General features: G+C 42.1%; 1 protein-coding gene across 2 annotated transcripts in view; it reads right to left on the bottom strand.

The window, feature by feature from the left end:
* The window catches only part of MAN1A2 (mannosidase alpha class 1A member 2), a 354032-nt gene that overhangs the window by 29858 nt on the left and 296315 nt on the right, over positions 1-27859 (bottom strand). For both annotated transcript variants that reach the window (XM_053705763.1, XM_053705764.1), the window contains one exon: positions 941-1035. In XM_053705763.1, the coding sequence (XP_053561738.1) occupies positions 941-1035 (95 nt within the window). The remainder of the gene's footprint in view (positions 1-940; positions 1036-27859) is intronic.

Here is a 27859-nt window from a genome sequence, read left to right as displayed (position 1 = left end):
GACCAGTCAGCCTAGTCCTCTCTCATACAACGTATGTAAGATACATCTGTAAACACACAGCTGCTCACAGTACAAAGTGGGAGACTGACTTAGGATTTAACAAAGTTAGTGAGCGGTTTACAAAAAAAGATAAATATTCTTCCCAGAAGAACTTTACAGAGTAGTAAAATCTATATGATTAGTTTTTTTGATAATGGTATTTAGTGACAATAACCAGGTTACCTTATGTCTCCAGTTGGTTTTTCCCCATAACCTTGGTATTAACTGTTTAGTGCCATGAGGTGGGTTAATGTTTGTATTTACATTTTAGTTTGGGTAGTGTATTAAACAAAAATATCAAGGGGTCTAGATGTATTTCATGTGCCAGTACTCTGATTTCTGTGTGGACCACTTGCCAAAAAAGTTTTAATACTAGGAGATCAACCACACGTGTTCCCTCCTGTACCCAACCTCTCCAGCATGTGGTATCTGTATCAGGGAACCTACTAGGATTGAGATACCATCTTCATAGTATTTTCATGTTGGTTTCAGTGATACTCATTAAAGAGGGTGATTTGGCCATGTATCTAAAGATAGTGTTGGGTCAGATTCCCACGTCTTCGTGTACGCTGGTAATTTTTTATAGTGTATACCGACTAATATTTTATTTATCATTGATAATCCCCCTCTTGAGGGTTTGTGTAAAGAGCAGATCATTTCAAAGGGGTTTAACAATCTGACAAGATTTGATCTGTAAGTATTGTGGCTCAAAAAGTGTGCTGTAAGTATGCTTACAATGACTAGAAATAGGGATATTTCTATCTACTAACTTGGTAAACCTGTGTAACATGGCACTTGTGAATACTGATGGTATCTTGTGCAGGCTTTGGTGAACTGGACGCTCTGGGTTTTGGAGGGGAGGCACTAATGGTGAAGAGATTGGCTGCAGAGGATAACTTACCTCTTCAGATTCACCATGGCCCATGGTATCCCTGTTGGGGTGTTGAATGCAGGGAGCAGTTTTTCTGCCAGCATCACAGCTTTGTACTTAAATACCTGCAAGAAAAAAAAAAGCTCAATGACTAAAACTATAAATAAAAGACAACATGCTTAGGGACCTAAAGTTCATTACAGTTCGAACACAAAGCACACAACATGCAGCATAATAATGTAGGGAACACAAGACACGACGAAGGGTCTGATGATCACAAACTTGCCGGCATGAGGAGCAATCACACAAGATCTTTAGTACTTAATTTACACCTTATACTGTAATGTAGCTGTGTCTTCTTGACATCCAGAACCGGCATAGTGAGATAAACATCTCTTAAGCTAACATTTCCGTTTCTAAACTTCTTTGGTGGACCTCGCGGTACTGACTAGACTTCTAAGATCATCTCGCCTGAGTGGAGAGCTTCAGAGAATCAGGCCCTTAGAGAAAGCTAGTGTAGGGGACATACGGTTGCTAAAGACAGTGACATAGGTGAGACGGGGGAATGGGGTGTAATAAGAGACTGACGTACTGCTTACACACAAAGTTCAACAGAAAATGCATCACTGCAGAGGACGACACTGAATACACAGAGTCACATCACTGGGCACATCACCTATCCCACCCTCTCAGCACTGTCCATAATTATAGAATCACCCTGCAGGGGACAGGGCAGTGCTGCAGAGGAAGCGAGGTGCTACATAGGGCAGCGCTGCAGAGGAAGCGAGGCGCTACACAGGGCAGCGCTGCAGAGGAACCGAGGCGCTACACAGGGCAGCGCTGCAGAGGAAGCTTCAGAATGCTTAGAAGCGCCTATCATAGAAGAAATCATAGAAATCAAGCACAAACTTACTTCACCACCTCCATAGGGAGGCAAAGTTTGTAAAACTGAAATGTGCGTGTGGTGACAGGTGTATTTATAGGCATTCTGGTAGGATTGTATATCCCATATGTCACTAGCTCATGGACTCTTGCCAATTACATGAAAAAAAATAATTATATATATATATATATGTGTGTGTGTGTGTATATGTGTATATAATATATCAACGCACAGCAGTTTAGCACTCACAATACTTTCCTTATGACGGGGGTGCTCAGCAACATATTTCATAGACCTCCAACAAAAGCAGACACTCACCGGGTTTGAAGTGGCAAAAAAACTTTATTCCAACAGAGTGACGTTTCGGGGTTTTACCCCCGTCCTCAGACTCAAACAACAACCTGGATATGAGAAAATATCCAGTGAGCGGCAGTTGTGTGGATGAAAATGCCTTGTTGATGTCAGAGGAGAATGGGCAGACTGGTTCGAGATGATAGAAAGGCAACAGTAACTCAAATAACCACTCGTTACAACCAAGGTATGCAGAATACCATCTCTGAGTTCACTGTACACCAATGGCCCCCACAGTCACCAGATCTCAATCCAATAGAGCACCTGTGGGACGTGGTGGAACGGGAGATTTGCACCATGGATGTGCAGCCGACAAAACTGCAGCAACTGCTTGATGCTATCATGTCAATATGGACCAAAATGTCTGAGGAATGTTTCCAACACCTTGTTAAATATATATATATATATATATATATATATATATATATATATATATACACATACACACATATATATATACACACATACACATATATATATACACACACATACACATACATATACACACATATATATATACACACATACACATATATATACACACACACATACACATACATATATACACACACATACACATACATATACACACATATATATATACACACATACACATATATATATACACACATACACATACATATACACACATATATATATACACACATACACATATATACACACATACACACACACCATACACACACATATATATATACATACATACACACATACACACACACCATACATACACACATACACATATATATACACACACATACACACACACACACACACATATATATACATACATACACACATACACACATACATACACACACACCATACATACACACTCTCCATTGTCATCTCCTTCCTATTTTCAGAGTTTATACAGAACGTGTCTGCCCAGCAATAGCAAAGATAAGCAAGGCAACTGATGTATAAATAACTGTCACTAGTGTTCATTGCAACCAAATGGTTACATCCCAATAAATGTGTATTACACAGCTTTACTATAGCATTCTTGTGTGTTACTGCCAGAAAACACAGTTGTGGTTAACTCTGTAAAACAGTTACACACAATAGTAATAACTAATTCTTTGGCTGTCAGTAATACAAGGGCAATGTGTCCCATCTTGTGTTCAACTAAACCTATTTGTCCCAGTAACCTCACATCCCATATGATTACCGTATGCAGCTAGATGATTGGGTTACAGTGATTGTATATAGTTAGAAAAGCACAGAAGATACATACAGCAATCTCCAGTGTCTGTATAAACACCCTGGTGACATTAGATATGGTAAATAGATTCCAGATTCATGTGACAGCTCTGTTACACATGGGTAAGCAGCCTCCTATAGAAATAACAGGATTTATAGGGGGGTCATACATTTTGTGTGCCAGAGCCGCCCCTACCGTGGTGTTCTTGTGAGTGATAACTCAGATAGATGACCCACAATCCCATGCAGAGCGCATCCCTAGTGCTTCCTGGTTATAAAGATAATAAATCAGCAGCAGTTCATCCTCGGCCCATTAGTATAGGAGCTAACTGCAGGTTACAGTCGGCAAGCTGTGACCCTGGGGAGCAGATAATGCATCACAATAGCTGTGTAAATATGTCTGCCTTTGTGTATTGGGATGATTTACTGAAAGTGGTTGTGGGCTGAGAGCAACTGCTTGCCCATATATCATACACCAGCCCTAACTCAGCGCGTACTGATTCAATCATCTTATTTCTAGTTTCACGGTTTCCAGGTAGATCCTTTATCAAAAGTGAAGCTCCACTGCTGACAACCAGGGAATGAACCCAAGTGACTTAAAGGGACACTGAATAAGGCATGTGTTTATGCATATGTATGTATGCAAATGTGTGACATATACAAACCTACACACACATTTATAGGGACATTAAACACTAAATATCATAGAATGATGCATTAAAAAAAAGATTAGTCAGAGTAACATGTAGACGTATTTGTTAAAAGTTTCTTTAGTTTAAATAATGATAAAAATAAGTGTAAAGGTTTAGTGCCTATAAAACAATGGGAGCTGCCATGTTGTAACTTAGGTTACCTTCTCTGGCGTGGCCAATTAGGGACAGTTATAAATAGGTTACTAGAGTGTGCAGCCAATGGCAGTGTGAAATAAAACAATGTTCTGCACTTCCATTTCTAACAGGAACTGAAAAGTTTACAATATCAGAATGGAATTACAGGAAAAGGGGACAAAATAAATAATGTATATTGCAGACTATAGCATTTATCATTTTATATTATCATCTCAAAGTTTTAAATGTCCCTTTAAGGACATGCCCTGTACCCTGTTAGTGGGCAAGTCTTGTCAAGATTGGGCATTTTGTGCATGCTCAAGAGTAAGGCACTGCAGACAGTGTAATGGAGGACAACACAGGCTACCAATCGCGGGGACAGGGTGTCCGTGTGATCCCATGCCTGTCAGTAAGGTGCCTCAATTCATGAGATACATGCTGCATGTGAAGCTGTACAGTACAGTAACAGTTACTGAGTAAAAAATCATTGTGACCACCAGTTACAGTGGAGCCTAGATACTAGCATGCTGCAATGCATGCTGGTATCAGGATCACTGGGCAATCATACCCCAAAAAAAAAAAAAGCCCTTGTTTCTTAAAGGGATAGGAAACCCACATTTTTTCTTTCATGATTCAGATAGAGCATGTCATTTTATGCAACTTTCTAATTTACTCCTATAATCAATTTTTATCTGTTCTCTTTGTATCTTTATTTGAAAAAACTTAAATTATGATTACCTGATAATTGTCTTTTCTTCGGATGAAAAGAGTTCACAGCTGCATTCATTACTTTTGGGGAATAAGAACCACCAGGCAAAGACACCCCAGCCAAAAGCTTAAATACTTAAATACTCCTCCCACTTCCCTCATCCCCCAGTCATTCTGCCGAGGAACAAGGAAAAGTAGAAGAAATACCAGGGTGAAAAGGTGCCAGAAGAATACAAAATAAAGACGCCCCACTGAAAAATATGGGTGGGGAGCTGTGGACTCTTTCCATCTGAAGAAAAGAAAATGATCAGGTAAGCATAATTTCAGTTTGTCAGTCCACAGCTGCATTCATTACTTTTGGGAAAAACAATACCCAAGCTATAGAGGACACTGAATGCAAAAAATGGGAGGGTACAATAGGCGGCCCATTCTGAGGGCACTAGGCCTACAACCACAACCCAATGAAACCCCGCTTCGTCTGAGCCGGGCAAAAAAACTAGAAGGAAAAGGTCCCAAGGACACTGACACGCAGATAGTCTGAGGCCTAACTAGAGACCTCAAGCAGACTCGCTGAGCCAACACTCCTCCAAGAGAACCATTGCCCAACAGTCGGTCCCCATGCAACCCTTACTAGTACAGTACCAAAACCCCCAAAAGAGAGAGGACAAGGGAAGCCAAAAGGAATACCCCAAGAGATAGCAAAATCCATAAAGGAAAGCCCCCTTCAAGGGAAGGTCAAATCCACAGAGACCCGAATGGATCCCGAAACAAGGAGAGAAGACACCCAAGCCCCAAGGAGCAATCGGACAACATTAAGGAGAAGAACATCTCCCAAACATTGTGCAATAGCACCGAAAAGGACAGCTGAGGACCAAGTCCTCAGACCGTCAGAACTCAGAGATTGAGCAAACAGAACAACAAGTAGTAAACTCAGAGAAAAAACATCTAGTAACACGCTGCCATCCGTAGGAAAATACGGAGAAACACTCCATAAGGAAGAAGCGGCAGCACAAAATCCAAGATGTAGATTGCCCAACCTCCAAGACAGAGGACACTCTCCAGGCAACCCAGGCCGCCAAGCCTACCCACAGATCTCAGAGGGGGAGAGGCCCAGAACCTCTAAAAAGAAGGTCCACTCTCACCCCCAAGACATGTGGATGAACAACAGATCCCAGATCCTACACCTAGCCGGACCAGCCCAAGCAACGGTAGGTCTGAAAGTAAGGGAACAGAAAGGAACCCCAAGACCGGCCCCCAAAAGGGCGGAAGAATGGACACAGCCACTTCAACCTAAAGACAAACGAGTAGACGTGAGTCGGTGGCTTTACTAGATCTAATCAGGTCTAAGTTTCAATGCAGAGCCAGCAGCACCCCAGATGGATAGGAACAACTCAAAGAGCAGACCAATCCTCGAACCAGATAAACATCTGTTCCAACCTCCCGAACACAGGAGAGGCCCCTAAAAGGGAACCACACCTCCATAAGGAAGACAACGAGCCCCCTGAAGAGGAGAGCGTTGATAAACACCTGCCCATAACTCAGGCAGACATAGGAAGAACCGAGAGGACAGAAGGCCACATCACTGACGAACTCGGAAGAACCCCTTAAAAAATCCTTGTGCTAGCACACACACACACAAGTGACAGCTGAGCAACCGCAAACCTTCCGTTTGCTAGGCAGGAAGCCCCCCCCCTTCAGGGCACGTCAGTTAGCTGTCCCAAGGGAACCGAATTGTCCGTCACAAGACAAACCCCAAGGAGCCTGGCTCTCAGAATATCTGACCAAGTAGTAAAATAGAACAGCCAGAACAAGGGCTAAGTCCAAGTACCCCGGAAATTGGTGCCCCCCCCCCGGCCAGTCCTAGAATCATAAGGTCCGGTAACATCCCACAGTGGGATCCACGAAGAGAAAACGCCAAGTAACACCCACAACAACCAAAAGATCAGGACAAGAAGCCCGGGCCCCACAAATGTTTAGATCAAACAAACTTCCGTGAACCTAAATCCCTCGTCTGATATAAAAAAAAAAAAAAAAAAGACCTTCCCGGGAAAAAATCCAGGATAACCCGGATAACAAGAGCAAGAAGCCCTTGTAGGTCCCGACACAAAAGGAAGAGACCACCCCTTGCAGGAGCCCGACACTCCAAAGAGCTAGGGCCATAAAAGGACACTAGAGTTAACAGGCGTCCAAGCAACAGTAACATAAATGTGCTGGAAAAGCGGCTAATCCCCCTAAGAGACACAAGGCTGCTCATGATATTCACCTCAAAAGGAGGGAAAGGCTGAATAGACCTCACCGGGGATCGAACTATCAACCTTCGGATTGCTACGGTACAGCGTATCCACAGAGCATTAGTATGCTGAGCTAGTTATCCGACTAGCCACAAGCTCCAGACACAAGGGGAACAGTGAAGACAAGTCACCCGAAACAAGCATCAACCCTCCACATCAGCTCAGATACAAGTCAGAGGACAAAAAACAATGGGTCTTGATGCCACCTGGATGGCAATACCAAAAAAGTGAAAAAAACACCAGGACCTCCTCTATCTCAAGAAGAAATGCAGTGCATTCCCAACACCAGGAAAAGGACCCCTAACCGAGAGCCCAACCAAAGACCTCACCTTTTAATGTTCCGAAAAGGAACCACCAATTCCCGAAAAGGAATGCAAGTCTCCCAAATTAGAGGACCTATTTACAAGGAGAAATGGATAAAATCCAAGAGGTCTCAAAGAGGAGGAACCACTAAAGGAACAAGTCCAAAAAGACAATTTCCTAAGCAACACTGCCCGACCGGCGGAAAAAGGTGCTGAACCTTCTAATCTTCCCACCACGTGGAAGGGAATACTCTAGGTTCCGAGTGTATCGGAAGCAACAGAGAGTGACGCAGCAAAATTCACTGACCCAGTCACCAGAGAGACGGCTATTTAGGACTGAAACAGACCAGAGAGCCGCACGGACCTGCAAGTCCTCTTGAGAATGCTTAGCTGAAACGTGAAAAACAAACATAAATAATGTAAAAAGCATTCGGTACCCCAACCTGACCAGCAAGGTATAATAGGCACCACGTGTCTGAATAAGCCGCGAGATAGAAGATCTGAACCAAAGCAGGACCAGCCTGCAACCAGGCTCATAACTGCCAGCTGGCCAAATCCACCCTCAGAGAGGGAGGAAGAAAAAACAGACAAACATGGGACTAACGTGTCCCAAAAAACTTCCGTAGAAGCAAACAGCGAGTATTGATCCCAGAGAAGTTCCCGCAGGAAACATAGTATGAAAAGGTCTGCAGGACCAGCCTAACGGAAACCCTGTTCTTCCAACAAAACTGGGAAAGATAACAAGACTGAAGGAGATTACTTCATCCCCCCATGTCTAACGAGGTGCGACGTTCGAAGGAGGAGACTGATGAGTCCAAAACCCAAGAAGGATAGGGTCCCCAAGCAGCTCAAAAACATGTCTGAGTAAAACACTAAGGCGAGCTCGCCTGTAACGAAAGGCACAACACTCAGGAACAGTTACACCCGCAGGGAACTGTACATGCCCTCCAGAGGCTGAAAGACTTGGGGCAATTGGGCACAAGCACAATAGCGAATAAACATCTGGACTTTGCAGACGCACAAGCGCCAAAGTATGTTAAAGCAAAAACGTGCCACAACCTCGGGGGGGGGGGGAATCCCCTCCGAGAAGGGAAACACATAACTTGGGTTACCCGCATGTGTAGTAGCAGAAAGCGGTAGGGAACACGCCTCCCGGAGGACAGGGCCCCCCGAGGCGGATGAATCCCAGAGGAACAAGGCACTCTATGACGGCCTAAAGAACATAACCGACTGACCTGAGTCAATGGGGCCAATTCGCATTCTTCACAGGACGAAGAATCTGAATCAGAATGTTGACCATTCTCAACATCAGCATCCTCCGTAAGGTCGCATCCCTTCAACAGGCCGTTATGTTCTAAGCCACAAGCCCAGTAAACACTACACATAAGCAGATTGAATCACAAAACAAACATGATTAATAAAAAACCCTGTTCAATAGTCCCCCTCAAGAGATATTAACCCTTGATTCCAAGACACTTAAAGGAGTCTCACTGAAACCCTGTATTTTTCATGTGAGTTTGCAGGAACAAACGAGTTACAGTACATTCATGAAAAAGTAAAATGAAACGATCTTACCGGAATCTACGCCGTGGAACAGGAACACGGCCCTTCATGTGTGACGGATAGTAGCCTCGCCTCTGCCATGGACTTGAGAGAAGAAAGCAGGCAGCGAAGCAAAGTTCGACAACGCTGATTGGTTGAGGAGCTGTTAACATGAGTCAGGATGGTTTCGCAGAAAGACTCTTCCTGCATCTCCGGACTCTAAATTTCATCCAAGCCCTCACTGAAAGACTGACAGGATTACTTAAAACTCCCGTCCCATGTCGAAGAGTACTACCCTCCATAAGAGACAAAATAAATTCTGACACTTCTCTGACAACCTCCTGGGACGAAAGGCAAAGAATGACTGGGGGATGAGGGGAGTGGGAGGAGTATTTAAGCCTTTGGCTGGGGTGTCTTTGTCTCCTCTGGTGGCCAGGTTCTTATTTCCCAAAAGTAATGAATGCAGCTGTGGACTCTTTCCATTTATGAAGAAAACCAGGATTGTAAGCTTAGGAGCCGGCCCATTTTTTAATTCAGCACCTGGGTAGCGCTTGGTGATTGTAGAAAAATTGATAACAGAAGTAAATTAGAAAATTAGAAGGTTGCATGTTCTATCTGAATCATGAATGAAAAAAAGGAAAATTTATGCTTACCTGATAAATTGATTTCTTCTACGATACGACAAGTCCACGGATACATCCTTACTTGTGGGATATTATCCTCCTGCTAACAGGAAGTGGAAAAGAGCACCACAGCAGAGCTGTATATATAGCTCCTCCCTTCTCTCCACCCCCAGTCATTCGACCGAAGGTATAGGAAGAGAAAAGAAAAGCTAAAAGGTGCAGAGGTGACAAGTTTTGAAAACAAAAATATGATCTGTCTAATATGACAGGGAGGGCCGTGGACTTGTCGTATCGTAGAAGAAATCAATCAGGTAAGCATAAATTTCCTTTTCTTCTACTAGATACGATGAGTCCACGGATTAATCCTTACTTGTGGGATACAATACCAAAGCTACAGGACACGGATGAATGGGAGGGACAAGACAGATACCTAAAGAGAAGGCACCACTGCTTGAAGAACTTTTCTCCCAAATATAGCCTCAGAAGAAGCAAAAGTATCAAATTTGGAAAATTTGGAAAAAGTATGAAGGGAGGACCAAGTCGCAGCCTTACAAATCTGTTCAACAGAAGCATCATTTTTAAAACCCCATGTGGAAGCCACCGCTCTAGTAGAATGAGCTGTAATTTTTTCAGGAGGCTGCTGTCCAGCAGTCTTGTATGCCAAACGGATGATGCTTTTCAGCCAAAAAGAAAGAGAGGTAGCCGTAGCTTTTTGACCCCTACGCTTTCCAGAATAAACAACAAATAAAGAAGATGTTTGACGAAAATCCTTGGTTGCTTGTAAGTAAAACTTCAAGGCACGAACCACGTCCAAGTTATGCAACAGACGCTCCTTCATAGAAGAAGGACTAGGACATAGAGAAGGAACAACAATTACCTGATTAATATTCTTATTTGAAACAATCTTAGGAAGAAATCCAGGTTTAGTGCGCAAAACCACCTTATCAGAATGGAATAAAAGATAAGGCGAGTCGCATTCTAACGCAGAAAGCTCAGAAACTCTTCGAACAGAAGAGATGGCAACTAAAAACAGAACTTTCTAAGATAGAAGCTTAATATCTATGGAATGCATGGGTTCAAACGGAACCCCTTGAAGAACATTTAGAACTAAATTCAAACTCCATGGCGGAGCAACGACTGAACGTCTGGAACATCCGCTAGACGCTTGTGTAGTAAGATTGACAAAGCAGAAATCTGTCCCTTTAAGGAACTATCTGATAATCCCTTCTCTAATCCTTCTTGGAGAAAGGACAAAATCCTAGGAATCCTAACCTTACTCCATGAGTAGCCCTTGGATTCGCACCAATAAAGATATTTACGACATATCTTATAGTAAATTTTCCTAGTGACAGGCTTTCGAGCCTGAATCAAGGTATCAATGACCGACTTAGATAAAATCAAGCGTTCAATCTCCAGGCAGTCAGCTGCAGAGAAATTAGATTTGGATGTTGGAACGGACCTTGAATGAGAAGGTCCTGTCTCAGTGTCAGTTTCCACAGTGGCAGAGATGAAATTTCCACTAGATCTGAATACCAAGTCCTGCGTGGCCACGAAGGCGCTATCAAGATTACCAAAGCCCTCTCCTGTTTGATTCTGGCAAGCAGAAGAGGTAGGAGAGGAAAAGGAGGAAACACATAAGCCAGGTTGAACGACCAAGGTACTGCTAGAGCATCTATCAGTACTGCTTGAGGATCCCTTGATCTGGACCCGTAACAAGGAAGTTTGGCATTCTGACGAGATGCCATCAGATCCAATTCCGGTGTGCCACATTGATGAATCAATGCCGCAAACACCTCCGGATGGAGCTCCAACTCCCCCAGATGAAAAGTCTGACGACTTAGAAAATCCGCTTCCCAGTTCTCTACTCCTGGGATATAGATTGCTGATAGATGGCAAGAGTGAGTCTCTGCCCATCGAATTATCTTGGAAACCTCTATCATCGCTAGAGAACTCTTTGTTCCCCCTTGATGATTGATAAATGCTACAGCGCTTGAAGCGCGTTGAATATTGCTCTCAGTTCCAGAATATTGATTGGAAGTAGGGACTCCTCCTGAGTCCAAACACCCTGAGCCTTCAGGGAATTCCAGACTGCATCCCAGCCCAAGAGGCTGGCGTCCGTCGTCACTATGACCCATGCTGGTCTGCGGAAGAACATTCCCTGGGACAGATGATCCTGTGACAACCACCAAAGAAGAGAGTCTCTGGTTTCTAGATCCAGATTTATCTGAGGAGATAAATCTGCATAATCCCCATTCCACTGTCTGAGCATGCACAGTTGCAGTGGTCTGAGATGTAAGCGAGCAAACGGAACGATGTCCATTGCCGCTACCATTAATCCGATGACCTCCATACACTGCGCCATTGCTATGCCCCGCAGCCTTAGAACCACCAGAAGGGACACTAGCACCTTTGTGAAGATTCTGGGAGCTGTGGCCAACCCGAAAGAAGGGCCACAAACTGGTAGTGTTTGTCCAGGAAGGCAAACCTGAGAAACTGGTGATGATCTTTGTGGATAGGAATGTGAAGATACGCATCCTTTAAGTTCACGGTAGTCATATATTGACCCTCCTGGATCATTGGTAAAATAGTTTGAATGGTCTCCATCTTGAACGATTGGACTCTGAGAAATTTGTTTAGGCATTTAAGATCTAAAATTGGTCTGAATGTTCCCTCTTTTTTGGGAACCACAAAAAGATTTGAATAAAACCCCTGCCCCTGTTCTAGTTTTGGAACTTGGCAGATTACACCCATGGTATATAGGTCTTCTACACAGCGTAAGAACGCCTCTCTTTTTGTCTGGTTTACAGACCAACGTGACAGATGAAATCTTCCCCTTGGGAGAAAATCCTTGAACTCTAGTCAATACCCCCTGGGTTACGATTTCTAATGCCCAGGAATCCTGAACGTCCCTTGCCCAAGCCAAGAGAGAAAGTCTGCCCCCTACTAGATCCGGTCCTGGATCGGGGGCTGCCCCTTCATGCTGTCTTAGTAGCAGCAGCGGGCTTCTTGGCCTGTTTACCTTTATTCCAGGTCTGGTTAGGTCTCCAGACTGACTTGGATTGTGTAAAACTCCCCTCCTGCTTTGTGGCGGAGGAGGAAGTAAAGGGTCCACCTTTAAAATTTTCGAAAGGAACGAAAATTATTTTGTTTAGCCATCATTTTAACCGTCTTGTCCTGAGGAAGGGCATGACCTTTACCTCCAGTAATGTCGGAAATGATTTCCTTTAGTTCAGGCCCGAATAAGGTCTTACCTTTAAAAGGAATAGCTAAAAGTTTAGATTTTGATGACACATCAGCAGACCAAAACTTAAGCCATAACGCTCTACGCGCTAAAATGGCAAAGCCTGCAATTTTTGCCGCTAATTTCGCCATTTGAAAAGCGGCATCGGTAATGAAAGAATTTGCTAGCTTGAGAGCCTTAATTCTATCCAAAATATCATCTGATGGGGTCTCCACCTTAAGAGACTCCTCTAGAGCCTCAAACCAAAAAGCTGCTGAAGTAGTTACTGGAACAATGCATGCTATAGGTTGGAGAAGAAAATCCTGATGAATAAACAATTTCTTTAAAAGACCCTCCAGTTTTTTATCCATAGGATCTTTGAAAGCACAACTGTCCTCAATAGGTATAGTTGTACGCTTAGCCAGAGTAGAGGGGGAGAGAACGGAATGCCTGGTCTATCCCATTCCTTAGTAACAATGTCCGAAATCCTTCTAGGGACTGGAAAAACATTAGTGTAAGTAGAGACCTCTAGATATTTATCCATTTTACACAATTTCTCTGGTGGTATTACAATAGGGTCACAATCATCCAGAGTCGCTAAAACCTCCTGGAGTAACAAGCGGAGGTGTTCAAGTTTAAACTTAAAGGCCGTCACATCTGAGTCTGTTAGAGGGAACATCTTTCCTGAGTCTGAAAGCTCTCCCTCAGACAGTAAATCCCCCACCCCCAAATCAGAACACTGTTAGGGTACATCGGAGATGGCCAATAAAGCATCAGAGGGCTCAGCATTTACTCTAATACCTGACCTACTGCGCTTACCCTGTAAACCTGGCAGTTTAGACAATACCTCTGTAAGGGTAGTAGACATTACTGCAGCCATATCTTGCAGGGTAAAAGAATTAGACGCACTAGAAGTACTTGGCGTCGCTTGAGCGGGCGTTAAAGGTTGTGACACTTGGGGAGAAACAGATGGCATAACCTGATTCTCTTTAGACTGAGAATCATCCTGAGACATACTTTTATCAGCTAAAATATGTTCTTTGCAATGTAAGGCCCTTTCAGTACATGAGGGACAAATTTTAAGTGGGGGTTCCACCATGGCTTCTAAACACAGAGCATTGACTTTCCTCAATGTCAGACATGTTGAACAGGCTAGTAATAACCACAAAAAGACTTGAAAACACTTTATTTAATGAAAAAAACAATCTGAAAAACGGTACTGCGCCTTTAAGAGAAGAAAAGCATACCATTTTTCCAAAACTGCTTTAAAAGGTTATAACACTCACAATTTTTTCATGTTTGTGTCAAATCTGGCAGCCTAAGATTGCACCACAAGTAAGGGACTATTAACCCTCTATTAGCAAAAACGTTACTCAAAAAACGTTATTAAAATAAACTTATCAACCCCCTGCACCTCGCCACAGCTCTGCTGTGGCACCTACCTGCCCTCTGGGGTCTGAGAATTACACTCTCACTTCGATAAGGCTATCTCTTCAGTTGAGGCCCACCGGAGCTGGAGCTTCTGTCTCTATGTGAATTACAACTGCGCATCTAAGGCGTGAAATTAGGCCCCGCCCATCATACACGATGTCTAAGCCTAGTGAAAAAAAAAAACCGCTGCAAAGCATTATAGGAACTAGCCATGTGGGTTTCCATATACCCAGTACAATTTGTCAGCCATGTGAAACCCTCCAGTGCCATCAGAAAAAAACACGTTATTTGCCCCTGCACATAAATCGTTTTCACACAAACATTATGCAACCAGTGTCTTTTAAGTTATAGCCCATAATATAACAGGTCCCAGTAACATCCCTTCATTGCCTGTAGAATTACTGCTTACCCCTTCCCTCATGGGAACTATGTCAGCCGGTTCTGAAATACCACAGTCTCTTCAGAAAAAAATGACTGAACATACCTCAATGCTTGTAGCATGAAGACCGTTCCCCACACTGAAGCTTCTCAAGTACTCCTCAGCCATTCTGTGGGAACTCCTCTGGATCTTAGTAACCACTGCTAAGATCATCAACCTCCAGGCAGAAATCTTCTTCCATTTGCTGCCTGAGGAAAAATAGCACTCACCGGTACCATTTAAAATAAAAAAGTCTTGCTTGAAGAAAATAAAAACTATAATTTTATCACCTCTTTCACTTTACCTCTTCCTATTACTTAGTATAGGCAAAGAGAATGACTGGGGGTGGAGAGAAGGGAGGAGCTATATATACATCTCTGCTGTGGTGCTCTTTGCCACTTCCTGTTAGCAGGAGGATAATATCCCACAAGTAAGGATGAATCCGTGGACTCGTATCTAGTAGAAGAAATATGGGCTTTAACAACTGCTTTCTTGGCCCCTCCCCTTCAGTTGCTGTGAAGAAGTACAGTAAAAATAAATAAAAAGTATATTAATATATTTTTAATAAATGTTATTTTAATAAAGTTTTTTTTCAAATAATTTTATTTTAATAAAAACTTTGCTTTTTTTTACCCCAATTCTCTGGTGTAAAATGGTTAGGAACAGACATTTGTGTCTACTTATAACCACTACTTAGAAAGGCGCTCTTGTGGTTACTGGATATAACAATGGATTTTTTTTTAAATTACAATGTAAAGAAGTCTCAGTTGGTGTGAATGAATAAATCTGTCAATCACTCGTTGACCATGTGTTTTAGAGTAGTCGGTCACCAAGTACTGTGCAATATTTCTTGAGTCTGGAAGTTATTTTGGAATGAAAGCATTTGATTGTATGAGTATATACACGTGTAATAGGGTAGGATGGCGTGTATATAAGTTTATATGCTACTGTCCTTTCTAATCACCTGAGGAAACGGATAATACTACCGAGAAACACGTGTATATTTTTATCTTTACCGCAGCATATATTCATTTTTATTAAACGTTGCTATAAGACAAATCTGCTGGAGAGCGCTTCCATTCCTGGCTGTTACTGGAAAGGAGCTGTTCTATGTTTGTCTGGCTTTCAGTTACACATGTTGAGATATTAGTGTAGATGGAAGACATGAGCACTCAGAGGTTTTGGATGCAAACAAATGTGAAAGGCGGCAGCTGCTTGCGGCATTCAGCTCTTTTCGGAGCATTATTTCTTCTTGTGGAAGTGCAACACCCTAAGATCAGTGCAAATCCATATCTTTTACAAGAAGAAATCTTCCAGATTCATTTGCATCTGAAACCTCCGATGCTCAGGTCTAGTAGATGGTATTCACATTTCAAGAAGAGAGAGTCCTTGCTGCACAGTGTAACTGAATATCTCCTCCTAATAGATCAAACTGCGCATGTAGCACTATATAATCTTGTGAGCTTGTTTGATTCAGCTTAAAGGGACATTATACACTAATTTTTTTCTTTCCATACATGTTTTGTAGATTATCTATTTATAAAGCCCATAAAGTTTTTTTTTTTTTAAATGTATAGTTTTGCTTATTTCTCCAACATTGGTGTGTCCGGTCCACGGCGTCATCCATTACTTGTGGGAAATGTTCTCCCCCACAGGGAAAGGCAAGGAGAGCACACAGCAAGAGCTGTCCATATAGCTCCCCCTCTGGCTCCGCCCCCCAGTCATTCTCCTTGCCGCTCTGAACAAGTAGCATCTACCACGGGGATGGCGAGGAGTTTGTGGTGTTAGTTGTAGTTTTTTATTCTTCTATCAAGAGTTTGTTATTTTAAAATAGTGCTGGCTTGTACTATTTACTCTATAACAGAAAAGTGATGAAGATTTCTGTTTAAGAGGGCTATGATTTTAGCACAAGTAACTAAAATCCATTACTGTTACCACGCAGGACTGTTGAAACAAGAGAACTTCAGTTGGGGGTAACAGTTTGCAGACTCATCTGCTTCAGGTATGACTAGTCTCCTTCTAACAACACAGGCTAATGCTAGATGACAGTCATTTTTCCCCTCAGGGGAAACAGTAAGCCATTTTTCTTTCACCTCAGCAAAAAAGATAACAGGCTTCCCCTTTTTGTTTTTTACGCTGGTAGACACTGTTAGGGGCTAAATCGATTGGTTTTTATTACAATATTATACCATTTGAAATATTTTATAAGCTCACATACACTTGGGAACGTTTTTTTATTGATCTGGCTTGTTTTAGACACCTAAATCTAGTCAGGAAGGCCCCTTCACTCTAGTGTGCTGAGGGAGGAAGCCTCATTTTGGCACTTCAGCTGTGCAGTTGAATTTCAAGGCAGTGCATGCAGATTCATGTGAGAGGGTCCTGTGGTTCAGAAAGTGACTCCAAAAGGCTTTTTTCTGTGAATGGTGACCCCTAAGGAAGGTAAAAAGCTGCAGCAAGGCTGTAGCTGGGATTATGGTGTGTAAAAACGGTTAAATCCAACAATTAGCTCCGGTTTGCTTGTTTTAAGAGCAATACTTTCTAAGCATTAAGACACTGGGGTCCAAATTTCAGAAAAATCGGATATTGCCTTCATAGTTTTTTGAACATTCAGAAATAAATGTGTCATTTTATTATTTAAAGAGACAGTAACGTTTTTGTTTAAAATCGTTTTTATTGCATTGTTTGCCTGCCTAAATCTGTTTAACATGTCTGTTCCATCAGATAACCTATGTTCTGTGTGTATAGAGACAAATGTGGTTCCCCCTTCGAGTGTTTGTGATAATTGCGCCATAGCGTCCAAACAAAATCAGGACAGCTCTGTTATTTTTCATAATGTTGCCCAAGATGATTTATCTAATGAAGGTAGTGGGGATAGCTCTACATCCTCTCCTTCTGTGTCTACACCAGCTTTGCCCGCGCAGGCGACAACTAGCGCGCCAGTGCTTATTTCTATGCACCAGGTGTACCCTTTGCCCCACCTCCTATATTTAAGAAAATGTTTCCCATAGTAGACCCTAGAAGGGACGCATGGCAAACGGTCCCGAAGGTTGAGGGAGCTGTTTCAACACTAGCGAAGCGCACAACTATTCCTATAGAGGACAGCTGCGCTTTCAAAGATCCTATGGATAAAAAATTGGAAGGATTGCTTAAAAAGATTTTTGTTCAGCAAGGGTTCATCCTTCAACCAGCTACGTGTGTTATTACTGTCACTTCATCGGCGTCCTTTTGGTTCGAAGAACTAGAAAGGTCGCTCCAGAAAGAGACTTCCTATGAAGAAGTCATGGACAGAATTCACGCATTAAAGTTAGCTTATTCCTTTATATTGGATGCCGCCTTTCAAATAACGAAATTGGCGGCGAAAAACTCAGGTTTTGCTATAGTAGCGCGGAGGGCGCTTTGGCTCAAATCCTGGTCGGCAGACGTGTCGTCCAAGACTAAGTTACTGAATATTCCTTTCAAGGGTAAGACCCTTTTTGGGCCGGAATTGAAGGAAATAATTTCAGACATCACTGGGGGTAAGGGCCATGCCCTCCCACAGGATAGGCCTTTTAAGGCTAAGAACAAGTCTAATTTTCGTTCCTTTCGCAATTTCAGGAACGGACCGGCTAATAACTCCACTGCCGCTAGACAAGAAGGTAACGCGGCCCAGCCCAAACCCGCTTGGAAGCCCATGCAAGGCTGGAACAAGGGTAAACAAACCAAGAAACCTGCTGCTGCTACCAAGACAGCATGAAGGGGTAGCCCCCGATCCGGGACCGGATCTGGTAGGGGGCCGACTATCTCTCTTCGCTCAGGCTTGGGCAAGAGATGTTCTGGATCCCTGGGCACTAGAGATAGTTTCCAAGGGATACCTGTTAGAATTCAAGGGACTTCCTCCAAAGGGAAGGTTCCACCTGTCTCACTTATCTTCAGACCAGATAAAGAAACAGGCATTCTTACATTGTGTAAGAGACCTATCAAAGATGGGAGTGATAAACCCAGTCCCCTCCGGGGAACAAGGTCTAGGGTTTTACTCAAACCTGTTTGTGGTTCCCAAAAAAGAGGGAACTTTCAGGCCAATTCTGGATTTAAAGATATTAAACAAGTTCCTCAGAGTTCCATCCTTCAAGATGGAAACCATTCGGACAATCTTACCAACAATCCAGCAGGGTCAATTTTTGACTACCGTGGATCTGAAGGATGCGTATCTGCATATCCCAATCCACAAATCTCATCATCAGTTCCTGAGGTTCGCCTTTCTGGACAAACATTACCAGTTTGTGGCTCTTCCATTCGGTTTAGCCACCGCTCCCAGAATTTTCACAAAGGTGCTAGGGTCCCTTCTAGCGGTCCTAAGACCGAGGGGCATCGCTGTAGCACCTTATCTAGACGACATCCTAATCCAAGCGTCGTCTCTTTCCAAAGCGAGGGCTCATACAGACATTGTGTTGGCTTTTCTCAGATCTCACGGGTGGAAAGTGAACATAGAAAAAAGTTCACTGTCACCGTCCACAAGGGTTCCTTTTCTGGGAACAATAATAGATTCTGTGGAAATGAATATCTTTCTCACAGACGTCAGAAAGACAAAGCTTCTAAAAGCTTGTCGAGTTCTTCACTCTATTCCTCAACCCTCCATAGCTCAATGCATGGAAGTAATAGGACTAATGGTCGCAGCAATGGATGTGGTTCCTTTTGCTCGAATTCATCTAAGACCATTACAGCTGTGCATGCTCAATCAGTGGAATGGGGACTATACAGACTTGTCTCCCCAAATTCAAGTAGACCAGGTAACCAGGGACTCACTTCTCTGGTGGTTGACCCAGGATCACCTGTCTCAGGGAATGACTTTCCGCAGACCGGAGTGGGTCATCGTCACGACCGACGCTAGCCTCTTGGGGTGGGGCGCGGTCTGGGACTCTCTGAAAGCTCAGGGCCTATGGTCGCGGGAAGAGTCGCTTCTCCCGATAAACATTTTGGAACTAAGAGCTATATTCAATGCGCTCCTGGCTAGGCCTCAGCTAGCGGAAGCCAGGTTCAAAGATTTCAGTCGGACAACATAACGACTGTTGCGTACATCAATCATCAGGGGGGAACAAAGAGTTCCCTAGCGATGAAGGAAGTAACCAAGATAATCCAATGGGCAGAGAATCACTCCTGCCATCTATCTGCTATTCACATCCGAGGAGTAGACAACTGGGATGCGGACTATTTGAGTCGTCAGACTTTCCATCCGGGGGAGTGGGAACTCCATCCGGAGGTCTTTGCTCAGTTAACCCAATTATGGGGCATTCCAGACATGGATCTAATGGCGTCCCGTCAAAACTTCAAGATTCCTTGCTACGGGTCCAGATCCAGGGATCCCAAGGCGACTCTAGTGGATGCATTAGTGGCGCCTTGGTCGTTCAACCTAGCATATGTGTTTCCACCGTTTCCTCTCCTCCCCAGGCTCATAGCCAGGATCAAACAGGAGAAGGCCTCGGTGATTCTGATAGCTCCTGCGTGGCCACGCAGGACTTGGTATGCAGACCTGGTGAATATGTCATCGGCTCCACCATGGAAGCTACCTTTGAGACAGGACCTTCTAGTACAAGGTCCATTCGAACATCCCAATCTAGTTTCTCTGCAGCTGACTGCTTGGAAATTGAACGCTTGATTTTATCCAAGCGTGGGTTTTCAAATTCTGTGATTGATACTCTGGTCCAAGCCAGAAAACCTGTGACTAGAAGGATTTACCATAAAATATGGAAAAATATATCTGTTGGTGTGAATCCAAAGGATTCTCCTGGAGTAAGATTAAAATTCCAAAGATTCTCTCCTTTCCCCAAGAAGGTTTGGATAAAGCATTGTCAGCTAGTTCTCTAAAAGGACAGATTTCTGCATTATCCGTCTTGTTGCACAAGCGACTGGCAGCTTTGCCAGATGTACAAGCTTTTGTTCAGGCTTTGGTTAGAATCAAGCCTGTTTACAAACCCATGACTCCTCCTTGGAGTCTAAATTTAGTTCTTTCAGTTCTTCAAGGGGTTCCGTTTGAACCTTTACATTCCATAGATATTAAGTTACTATCTTGGAAAGTTCTGTTTTTGGTTGCTATTTCTTCTGCTAGAAGAGTTTCTGAATTATCTGCTTTGCAGTGTGATCCACCCTATCTGGTGTTCCATTCAGATAAGGTTGTTTTGCGTACTAAGCCTGGTTTTCTTCCAAAAGTTGTTTCCAACGAGAACATCAACCAGGAAATAGTTGTTCCTTCTTTGTGTCCGAATCCAGTTTCAAAGAAGGAACGTTTATTACACAATTTAGATGTTGTGCTTTAAAGTTCTATTTAGAAGCAACAAAAGATTTTAGACAAACCTCATCCTTGTTTGTCGTTTACTCTGGTAAGAGGAGAGGTCAAAAAGCTACTGCTACCTCTCTCTCTTTCTGGCTGAAAAGCATTATCCGCTTGGCTTATGAGACTGCCGGACCGCAGCCTCATGACCGTATCACAGCTCAGCTACAAGAACGAGGCTTCTGTTGACCAGATATGTAAGGCAGCGACTTGGTCTTCTCTGCACACTTTTGCCAAATTCTACAAATTTGATATTTTTGCTTCCTCGGAGGCTGTTTTTGGGAGAAAGGTTTTGCAAGCCGTGGTGCCTTCTGTTTAGGTAACCTGATTTGCTCCCTCCCTTCATCCGTGTCCTAAAGCTTTGGTATTGGTTCCCACAAGTAATGGATGACGCCGTGGACCGGACACACCAATGTTGGAGAAAACAGAATTTATGCTTACCTGATAAATTACTTTCTCAAAGGGTGTGTCCGGTCCACGGCCCGCCCTGGTTTTTTTAATCAGGTTGAAAAATGTTTTCTTTATACACTACAGTCACCACGGCACCCTATAGTTTCTCCTTTTTCTCCTAACCGTCAATCGAATGACTGGGGGGCGGAGCCAGAGGGGGAGCTATATGGACAGCTCTTGCTGTGTGCTCTCCTTGCCTTTCCCTGTGGGGGAGAACATTTCCCACAAGTAATGGATGACGCCGTGGACCGGACACACCGTTGGAGAAAGTAATTTATCAGGTAAGCATAAATTCTGTTTTTTTAAATAATATTGCTCTGATTTTCAGACTCCTAACCAAGCCCCAAAGTTTTATGAGAATACCGTCAGCTACCTACACCAGTTTGCTCCTGTTTGTGTAAAGGGTCTTTTCATATGCAAAAGAAGAGGGAGGGGGGGAGTGTCTTATTTCCCACTTGCAGTGGGCTTTCCAGCTATCTTTTCAACAGAGCTAAACTGAGAGCTTCTAAGTAAGTTTTTAAAGTTTTATACTGTATTTTTATATCAGTATCTGTGCATCTTATTCTTTATAGTAGTGTCTATTACATGCAGTAACAGTTATATGAAAATTGGTGTATACTGTACCTTTAACATCCACTACAGCATATTGTAGAGATACAACGCTGTTCTTGTTACCTTCTTGATACTTTTATATGATAGAACTGTGCACACCAAACCAAATGCATCTTAAAGACCAGATGCCTTCCTCTTTTTGGTCCATTTATCATACTTGAAGGTTGAAGACCCTATTTTATATAAACAGTTGTTCATTTTATGTACATTAGGACTGATAAGTACCTCTATATACACTATATGGTCAAAAGTATGCAGATAACCTACTATTTATTGAATTTGGTGTTTCAGCCACGTCCATTTCAAACAGGTGTAAATTATCCAGCACATAGCCATGAAATCTTTATAGACAAACATTGGCAGTACAATGGTAATGAAGAGCTCATTAACTTTAAACATAGGATGACAAGTCGGTTTGTGAAATTTCTACCCTTCTAGATCTGCCCCGTTTAAAGGTAAGTGGTATTATTGTGGAAGTGAGTAAGAGCAACATCAGCCCAACTAAGTAGTAGACCACACAAACTCACAGAGCAGCGCTGCAGAGTAGTGAAGCGAGTAGCGCATAAAAACTAAATGGTTAGAATCCAAGAGTTATCACATGTGGGAATTCTCCTCATCTTAGTAGTCAGGAGGGAAATTCCAACACATGATGACTAGTGTACTCTCAACAACGGGTAAAAGAAAAATCACCTTTCATATCATCCACTACAGAGTAAAAAAAAATAAAAAAAATGGCCATGGAAGCAACATCAGCACAAGAACTGTGCATCTGGGGCTTCATGAAATGGGTTTCAACATGCACAACGACAAGTGTAAAGCACACATGCCCCACCACCGGTGTAAAGCACACATACCCCACCACCGGTGTAAAGCACACACACCCCACCACCGTTGTAAAGCACACATACCCCACCACCGTTGTAAAGCACACATACCCCACCACCGTTGTAAAGCATACACCACCACCACTACAGGTGTAACGCACACGCCACCACCACCACCACCACAGGTGTAAAATCACACCACCACAACCACCACCACCACAGGTGTAAAATAACACCACCAAAGATGTAAAATCACACCACCTCCACCACAGGTGTAAAATCACACCACCAAAAGTGTAAAATCACACAACGTCCACCACAGGTGTAAAATCACACCACCACCACCACCGGTGTAAAATCACACCACCAAAGATGTAAAATCACACCACCTCCACCACAGGTGTAAAATCACACCACCAAAAGTGTAAAATCACACAACGTCCACCACAGGTGTAAAATCACACCACCACCACCACCGGTGTAAAATCACACCACCACCTCTACCACCGGTGTAAAATCAGACCACCTCTACCACCGGTGTAAAATCACACCACCGGTGTAAAATCACACCACCTCTACCACCGGTGTAAAATCACACCACCTCTACCACCGGTGTAAAATCACACCACCTCTACCACCGGTGTAAAATCACACCACCTCCACCACCGGTGTAAAATCACACCACCTCCACCACAGGTGTAAAATCACACCACCACAGGACTCTGGAGCAGCTGCAACGTGTTTTCTGGAGTGATGAATTATGTTTTACTATCTAGCAGTCTATTGGAATAATCTGGGTGTGGCGGATGCCATGATAACGCTAACAGGTTTGGTGGAGGAGAAATAATAATCTGGGGCTGTTTTTCAACGTTTGGGCTACGTCCCTTAGTTCTAGTGGAGGTTCATCTTAATGCTATACGATACAAAAGACATTTTAGACAGTTGGGTGCTCACATGACTGTACCCCTGTGCACACAGTGATGTCAATTAAGACATGATTTGACAAGTTTGGATTGGCGGAAACCCATTTAACAATTTGGAATTAATTGGAATGCCAACTGCAAGCCAGACCATCTTGTACAACATCGGTGCCTCCCAAATCCTCTCTAGGCCAAATGGGCAGACATTCTCACAAACCCACTCCTAAATCATGGAAAGCCAACTTAGGATTGTTTAGGGCTGCAACTAACTTATTTTCATAAATCGATTAATCGGCAGATTATTTTTTCAATTGACTAAACGGAACAAATGTTTTCCCCCTAGATTTAAAATACAATCCACAAATAGAATCTTCAGACTAAAACTTTAGAACTTTACATTAACACAACAGTTTGTCCAAATTTTAAACAGCAGAACACATTTTTTATAATTAAGCAAAACAAAGCCACAAACTGTTTCAAAAGAGGTAGAAGGTAGACTATCACATATACCACCTTGCATTGAAGTGCAAAAATGTCAACATGACCACATGCTCCTGGCTGAGGCTGGCTCTCAGATGGTGTTGAGGTGCCTGAGATGCATACGTAGGGTTTTGCCAATTTCACAAAGGTGCAATATTTATCTTAGTTAACTCTCCACCAATGCAAGGGGCCTCTTAAAGTAAGCCTGTACTTCATTCTAACATAAAAAATAACCAGCTATAAGGTTAGGGAAAAATATCTAGTCCGCTCTTAAAATAACAGATATATACTAGAGGTTCAATTTGGTACATATTACAATTAATTAAAATATAAAAATAAAAAAGTCAAAAGCTCTAAGGACTATATATCAATAACAGGACAAAGCCTTACACATTTATCTATACAGTACATATAATCAGCAATAGCAAGTGATCCGCTAATAATTGTGCAAACAGATAATAATGCACATGAATTCAAATAACAAATCCTATCAATATAGGGCTAGGTGTAAATAACAAGCTCGGCACTATATCAGACAAAGCATAGTCCAAAATCACCTGATTTAATATAAACAATCCAAATGAAGACTCCTATTATTTCTGGGTTGCACATAAGCCAGTGGAAGCTGTAAACTTATATTATCCTGAAAAAGTGAAAATTAAACGTCTGTAGACGTCCTTTAGGCTAAGGGCATAACCATAAAACACAATACCATGTGCAGGAGCTCATTGGACTGAAGCAGCTGGTGCTGTGCACAGACCAACTAATTGATTATATTGATTAGTTGTTGCAGCTCTAGAAGAGTTGTGGCTGTTAAAATCATAAAGGGGGGTGGGCAACTCTATATTAGTGCCCATGATTTTTGAATGGGTTGTCCAATAAGCTCATACTTTTGCTTACATGGTGTATATTCGTCTGTATCTGGAGAATTCTGTGCATTATATAGAAATAAATTATATTTGCATATATATAGGTTATATGGGTTTTTTTTTTTAAATTCGAGAGGTTGATTTCAATCTATTGTTTGATAATTGTACACATATAAATGCCCGTAGAGGAGCCCTTTTTTATGTCAACATGAGATTTCGGCACCTCATGCATTTTTTCATTGATTTTCAACAGGATTTGTAATACTCCAATTCAGTTAAATAAAAACAGCAAACAAAAGGAAACACACTCACATATATATATAAAAATAGAATTATATATATATGTATATGAAACCCAAAATTCTTTAATGATTCAGATGGAGCATACGATTTTAAACAAAGCAGGTACGTAAGCTCAGGCGCCAGCCCATTTCGGGAGCACTATATGGCAGCTATTTCTTTCCATGTGCCTACCTAGGTATCTCTACAACACAGAATATCATGAGAACTAAGCAAATTTGATAACAGAAGTAAATCAGACACTTTAAAAAAAAATAAAAAATTCTCTGTCTAAATCACAAAAGAAAATTTTAGGGGTTCCTATCCCTTTAAGGAAAATGGCTTTCAGTGGACATGTAGGGAGGTCTTTAATATAAAACAATGTATGTATAGAAATAAAACCATGCACTAAACTTCCCTTTTGTGATTTGTTTTGCATGAGATGCCCTTAGGCAAGGGCCAATGCTGCTGCCGCATTAATGCTTCACAAGGGTGCATCACATGACATCGTGCAGCTTGTTTTGCTTTCACACCATGGGGCGCTTTACCCTGAGCGAGCACTGCTGACATTAGGTTGGAATAATGTTTTCTGTGGGTTTAAAACGCTGACATAAGCTGCATAAAACTTTCAGTTACTACAATAATGCTGCACACTGGGCAACTTCCAGTCGGCGCCAGCAAAATGAGATAAATGAATGCGGCTCCACAGAGAGGGGCTTCAAACAGGGCGCAGAGGCAAGGAACACAACGGGATTCTATAACCTGGTGCGCTGTAAACAATTAGCTTATTGATACAAAGTGTTTCGCTGGCAGGCCCATCTGCCACACAGGGATATAAAAACACAGCTTCCCAGATCTCCCATTTGCCTATATACTGCGCCTGAAATGCAAAACCAAATACAAAAGCACTTTAGGAGAGCTTTCCTGTATTTGTCCCCACTAGATCTGCAGACAGACGCCCACTACATATCTGTAATTAGCTATTAGTATACGGACATCAAAACAGGACTTCTTTCTAAATAAATCTCCCCCAGAACATCATTAAACTACTTAAAGGGACATAAAACACTGAGATGGTAATATAAAATGATAAATTGTATATATAAAAAACTGCAATATACTTTCATTTATTTATTTACTTTATATACTTTCATTTATTTATTTATTTACTTTATATACTTTCATTTATTTATTTATTTACTTTATATACTTTCATTTATTTATTTATTTACTTTATATACTTTCATTTATTTATTTATTTACTTTATATACTTTCATTTATTTATTTATTTACTTTATATACTTTCATTTATTTATTTACTTTATATACTTTCATTTATTTATTTACTTTATATACTTTCATTTATTTATTTACTTTATATACTTTCATTTATTTATTTACTTTATATACTTTCATTTATTTATTTACTTTATATACTTTCATTTATTTATTTTGTCGCCTTTCCCTGTGATTCCACTCTGAAATTGGGAGCTTTTCAATTACCGTTAGAAATGGAAGTGCAGAACTCTGTTATATACCACACAGTCATTGGCTGCACACTCTAGTGACCTATTTATAACTGTCCCTAATTAGCCACAGCAGAGAAGGTAACCTAAGTTACAACATGGCAGCTCCCATTGTTTTATAGACACTAAAACTTTACACTTATTTTGTCACTATTTAAACAAATGAATATTTAAAAAAATGCATCTACAAGTTATCATACTAATCTTTTCTTTGAATGCATCATTCTATACAGCATTTATTTAGTGTTTAATGTCCCTTTAACATACATGCAATTTCCTATTAAACATATTAAACACATTGAGCGTTTGGGTAAATATAGTGCTACCTCCAAATCGAATAGGTTTTGAAAATGCTGCTAATTGCCTAAACAAGGTAAGATACAGATTTATGCCAGTTTTTAATAAAGATTTTAATGCAATGACACCTTGCCACAAAGACCCATCTTATTGTTGACATCTGATAAATGAATATTGGAGTACCTGTGTATCCTGCTACTTGTGATTAGTCAGATGGACAGCTCACCTCTGGCAGCCTGAATTCCCCTGGCGGAATTCAGCATTGCACACAAGCGCTATTTTACAATCGCGCCCCCTGCCCTCGCACAGCCAATCCCGGGTGGGCAGGAGCTGTCAATCTAAACGGTCGGACTAGACCGTGCAGATTGAAATTCGCCACCTAAGAGCGAAAGGGTAGGGAAGCCCTCCCCTGGATGAAAAGTCTGCTGACTTAGAAAATCCGCTTCCCAGTTCTGTACTACTGGGATGTAGATTGCTGACAGATAACAAGAGTGGGCCTCCGCCCATCGAATTATCTTGGATACTTCTATCATCACTAAGGAACTCCTCGTTCCCCCCTGATGATTG

The sequence above is a fragment of the Bombina bombina genome, chromosome 3, assembly GCF_027579735.1.
Source record: "Bombina bombina isolate aBomBom1 chromosome 3, aBomBom1.pri, whole genome shotgun sequence".
NCBI classification, from domain to species: Eukaryota; Metazoa; Chordata; class Amphibia; order Anura; family Bombinatoridae; genus Bombina; species Bombina bombina.
The sequence above is the reverse complement of the archived record's forward strand: the minus strand, read 5'-3'. Positions and strand labels throughout refer to the sequence as shown.